Consider the following 6,000-nt stretch of genomic DNA (forward strand, 5'->3'; position numbering starts at 1 on the left):
TCCTACACTGTCCTTATGCCCCTCACAGCCTCCTACACTGTCCTTATTCCCCTCTCAGCCTCCTACACTGTCCTTATGCTCCTCACAGCCTCCTACACTGTCCTTATTCCCCTCTCAGCCTCCTACACTGTCCTTATGGCCACTGATTAGGGGTGCAGGATGCACAGTTCATATATTAGAGAATGAACACGTCAGGCTGGTGCAATACTCGTGTTTCTGACAATTGCGCAATCTGTTCAGATTATTTTTAGCTAGATGAACAGATTAGTAATGCAGGACTGATGGGTAATTGATCTTCTCCTGGTGTAAGAAGATTTCTTTTCTGTCTTGTGCAGGTGGAGAAATGCTCTGCAGCTCCCTTTAATTCAGGAAACAACCCTCCTGACAGACCTGCTCTTCTCTGAATCTCATTTAAATAACCCTGTGATGTCATAACATGTGTGTAATGACATAAAACATATATGTAGGTTTACCTGTGTGATGTCATTGTCTGTTTCATCTGATCATAGAACACAAACTCAGGATTTCTGCAGAGAGATAATAATATGGTGAGGGCACCGGGGATAAAACACAATTTGCAGGATATCACTTCTCCGGGCCATGTTGTACTATAGCTGAAAATAGGGGTCTGATACAGTAATATATACTTTACATTGAATATAGAGGAGTATAAGACAGATTACTCATACACATGGCTTCTCCAGGGCTAGAACATTCCCCGCCCTCCCACTAACTGCATTATTACACCTGCAAACTCACAACGTGCTACTGGACACAGTACGGGGCCTCGGAGGCGGTGCTTGTTCCCAGTGGCATCCGTAACTGGCATGCAGGGAATGGAACTGGGGTTCCTGAACGTCTCCTGACTGCCGGTCACAAAACTACATTCCGGAACAATGTGTGGTAATGGGCCACAGTTCATTGCTGAGAAGTTTAAAACATTCATGAAGAGAAATGGCATATGTCACATGACCTCCGCACCATATCACCCAGCATCACACGGGGCAGACACTCAGGCAAGCACATGCACTGCAGAACACACTGGCCTATTTCTTGTTTGCCTGCTGCAATGCCGCACACGCTACCACAAATCACACCCCAGCGATGTTGGTCCTTGGAATAAATCTGAGATCAGGGTTAGACTTGCTTAAACCAACTCTGATTGGCTTAGTCCGAGATTGTTTCAGTTGCCAATCGGTTAACCATTGAAACGTCGCAATCTGAGCGTTATTTGTGGGTCAGACCATGTTGGCACGGGACTATCGGGGAGACCAGTAATGGACTGTTGCAAAGGTGACACGTGGCAAGGGGCCATTGGCTTACATTGTGGCAGTGAGTCCTGGTGCGGTGTGGCACAGACATACAGATGTGTCCTCATACACCATGCACCACCAGCAGTGGCGAATTTCCCATTAGGCACCTGTATAGGGGAGGCACCTGTTTGGGGGCGGCACAGGGATGCTTGTCCTATCATCCTAATAAGTACCAGTAACTACAAAATATTTTCACTGCACTGTACCATATGCCATCTTAAATGACGTGTAAATGGGTAGGACACGCACATACTGCCCCTGTAAGCTCTCCTACTTAGTAAATATGTAAAATATGTACAGAATACGCTATTCTACCCCATCACCTCCCCTCTATACAGGCCTCACATAACCTCCATACACTATCCTACCCCATTACCTCCCATCTATACAGTCCCCACATAACCTCCATACACTATCCTACCCCATTACCTCCCCTCTATACAGTCCTCACATAACCTCCATACGCTATCCTACCCCATTACCTCCCCTCTATACAGTCCTCACATAACCTCCATACGCTATCCTACCACATTACCTCCCCTCTATACAGTCCTCACATAACCTCCATACACTATCTTATCCCATTACCTCCCCTCTATACAGTCCTCACATAACCTCCATACACTATCTTATCCCATTACTTCCCCTCTATACAGTCCTCACATAACCTCCATACACTATCCTACCCCATTACCTCCCCTCTATACAGTCCTCACATAACCTCCATACACTATCCTGCCCCATTACCTCCCCTCTATACAGTCCTCACATAACCTCCATACACTATCTTATCCCATTACTTCCCCTCTATACAGTCCTCACATAACCTCCATACACTATCCTACCCCATTACCTCCCCTCTATACAGTCCTCACATAACCTCCATACACTATCCTACCCCATTACCTCCCCTCTATACAGTCCTCACATAACTTCCATACACTATCTTATCCCATTACTTCCCCTCTATACAGTCCTCACATAACCTCCATACACTATCCTACCACATTACCTCCCCTCTATACAGTCCTCACATAACCTCCATACACTATACTACCCCATTACCTCCCCTCAATACAGTCCTCACATAACCTCCAAACACTATCCTACCCCATTACCTTCCCTCTATACAGTCCCCACATAACCTCCATACACTATCCTACCCCATTACCTCCCGTCTACACAGTCCGCACATAACCTCCATACACTATCCTACCCCATTACCTCCCCTCCATACAGTCCCCACATAACCTCCATACACTATCCTACCCCATCACCTCCCCTCTATACAGTCCCCACATAACCTCCATACACTATCCTACCCCATCACCTCCCCTCTATACAGTCCGCACATAACCTCCTTACACTATCCTACCCCATTACCTCCCCTCCATACAGTCCCCACATAACCTCCATACACTATCCTACCCCATTACCTCCCCTCTATACAGTCCTCACATAACCTCCATACACTATCCTACCCCATTACCTCCCCTCTATACAGTCCCCACATATAGGCATCCACAGAGGGGCATTACTAAAGGTTGTGTTTGAGCTGCACTCAGCCCAAGCGAAGGCCAACACAGCAGAATACGCATGTGCACGTACCCAGACATGTACTGGGAGATGTGGTTTATCTGGAGGTTCTCTTAGAATACATACAGTAGGACTCAATCAGATGCCACTCACTGCATTATACATCACACTGCACTGCATGAGGATTGTAATGTGACACAGGAAACGGGGGCAGAGTCATACCTGTCGTCTGGCTTGAACACATGGCGCTTCACATCCTTCAGGTGCCTTCTGAAGAGATGCTCTAAGGTGGACAGCATTGGGTGGTTCCGCTCAATTAGCTGGGCAGCACGAGGGTGGGAAACCAGCCAGTCCAAAATGGCCGACAGCCGCTCCTCCTGTATGCCCTGCAATCACCAACAGTCAGGGACTAAGACAGAAAAACCCTTTACAAACATTATTAGATACAAAAGAAAGTCCAGAACTTCACCAGCAGCAAAATGAACGTTTCATGCAATTGTTGTATTTTGAAAAAAAAAAGTATTATTTTTCATGATCATTTATTTACATAGCACCACCATCTGTGCGGCGCTGTACAGAGAGAGTGCCTCTTCTTCATCCACCAAATCATCCCCCTTGTCTAATCTAGTGATTTCCACCTCCGCTGTGTCTCCAGAATCAGAGCCTCCTTACCCTGGATGCTCCTAATACTCTCATTCATGCTGACATCATTTCCCACCTCAATACCTGTAATCTGCTCCCCCGTGGCTGTCCTAACACCCACCTCACCCCTCTCCATTCTATTCTCAGCTCTGCAGCCGCCTCATGTTCCTCTCTCATCGCTCTACTGTATTTCTGCTAGTTGCTCCATTATACAACTCAAGTTCACCACTCGTTCCTCCACCTCCAGCCTCATTTTCTACCTCCATACACTTCCAACTTCATTACCCCTCTGCTGGTCCCTACACCAGCAGTCACATACCGTACCTCACCTCTCCTCCCCACATCTTCAGCCTCATTCCCTCAAACACCCACCCCACCCCCTCCATCCTTCTGCGCTCTGCTAATGATTGGGGCCTCCACTCATCCCTGATCACCGTTCCCCACTGCCACATTCAGGATTTCTTCCAAGCTTATCCTGAACTTTGGAATACCGTATCTTGTTTCATTAGTCTTTCATCCAGCACCCCAGCTTTCATGAATGCCAACAAAATGTATTTTTTCCTTTCTGGCGTACCACCTGTCCACCTAGCTCTGCAGTCTCTGCCCTCTTCTCCCATTGTGTCCACCAGTATACCGTATAGATTGTAAGCTCATATGATTTTACCTCTTTGTCTTCTCTACATAATTATGTTGATTGTACTTTTGTATCTATGTGGTGATATTATGGGTATATCATGGAATATTGCAAGTTATGTTGATGTTCTGTTATAATCCAATACAGATAAATCACATTCAGGAAGCCTGAGGGGGGCCTGTGAGGTTTCAATATTGTGTACATACATTTAGGTACACTATGAGCAGAAATAGCAACTCCCTATACAGGAAATGAGTAAACAAATGCCCTTTCATCCATGTCTGTATATAGATGACTTGATGCTGCTTAATTGGTACATGAAAGCCATCAAAGAGAAGTCTGACCAAAAGGTGTGCTCAACCTTTAAATAGAAACAAAGACCAATGCAATATGTTACCTGCTTTGATAGACAATTATTATTTCTACAACACCTAGGAGCTTCAGAAATCATAGAAATATACTGATGTTTGTCTGCTGGTTAGATAGAATTTGGTGGCACCTAGGACGTATGGTTGGAAGATATTAGGAATCTAATCGATCACGCATCCCACAGCAGTCTTGTTTACAGTCATTTTTTAACATAAATAATAGACATTGTGAACATACCATATTTCATGTGGCAACTACACAGGGGAAATTAAGTACAGTTAAAAAGTACAGTGCACAGTCTAGTTTAAAAGTTACATGAGTTCTCCTGGTATGGACCATAGGCTAATAACAGGACAGCCAGTCATCAGGAACCTGATAATGATATCACCAATGGGGGGGTGGAAAAGTTGATAAAAATGTATTGGAGTATTTTGCCCTATGTAAGACTTTAGGGGATCAATTCTCAATTGAAGTCTGGACCTGCATTTCCTGCTATCTCCCCCGAGCCTAGAATAAGCCAACAGTAATTCTCTAAGTTTTTCCATTTTATCTTGAAATGACAACACATACTTGTGTATGTATTCTGTAACCCATTTATATCCAGGGTGAGAGAAAAAAACTCCCAGATTTTAAAGGTTAATAAAAAAGGCATGGTAAATGCTATTCAACACTTTAGTACATGGTATACAATTATTTTTTTCAATTGGTTTTGAATTTGGATATGATTTAAAAATGCTTTGAGCAAGGATTGGTTATTGATACAACACTTCTTTTGGCGCATATCGGTGGGGGATGAAACTTCCTCTACGGGAGTCAGTCATATACAGTAAAGTGTTTTCCTACACAGAAATATGGAGGCCGCAGTACACACAGGCTAAGCTGACTTCTGTACGCTACGTACATGTGTAATATATACAGCGTGCATCAGTTTCTTGTGTCCATTTCACCACGGGGCCTAGTTATTGCCGATACGGCTGATTGCTGCAAATGATCATTACATTCTTGCCGAGGTAACTCAGCGATACTCGCCCCCTACAGTGAGGGTTTGCCGCACCAGTGTGATGTTACTGCACATGTGCAACCCTGCTGCTTGCCAGCCCATGCGTAGCCTGCTGACCTAAAAGCCTAGACCTAGTAAGTATATATATATATATATATATATATATATTCTAAAAAACAAAAGATGAGAAAGGCGCCTCCTAGTGCAGTATAGACAAAATAATTAGCCTCCACCAAAAAGCACCCTAAAATAAGATGGGTACCGTATTGAGTGGTCTTATAACCACCTTTAAACAGCGTGTTAGAAGATTCAGATATTCCCCACTCCTGACAGTGAATTCCTGGATGTAATGGTCACTCAGATTTCTATAGCCTCAGCTCGCACAATGCAGAGAGTGAGAAACGAAAATACCGTAGTGTAATACAATTTTTAACATTTTATAGACATTACACAAAGTAGTAGTTGCACGTACCATAAAAAGTTTTAAAACCGCTTATCTGATTGCA

The 6,000-nt window shown here is 44.3% G+C and overlaps 1 protein-coding gene across 1 annotated transcript in view; it reads right to left on the bottom strand.

The window, feature by feature from the left end:
• The window catches only part of LOC135036475 (BOS complex subunit NCLN-like), an 81,603-nt gene that overhangs the window by 19,181 nt on the left and 56,422 nt on the right, over window positions 1–6,000 (bottom strand). Inside the window, exons 12-13 of the mRNA XM_063954498.1 lie at window positions 3,072–3,235; window positions 474–527 (exon numbers count right to left, since the gene is read on the bottom strand). Of these exons, the coding sequence (XP_063810568.1) occupies window positions 474–527; window positions 3,072–3,235 (218 nt within the window). The remainder of the gene's footprint in view (window positions 1–473; window positions 528–3,071; window positions 3,236–6,000) is intronic.

The sequence above is a fragment of the Pseudophryne corroboree genome, chromosome 1 (genome assembly GCF_028390025.1).
Source record: "Pseudophryne corroboree isolate aPseCor3 chromosome 1, aPseCor3.hap2, whole genome shotgun sequence".
Lineage (NCBI taxonomy): Eukaryota > Metazoa > Chordata > Amphibia > Anura > Myobatrachidae > Pseudophryne > Pseudophryne corroboree.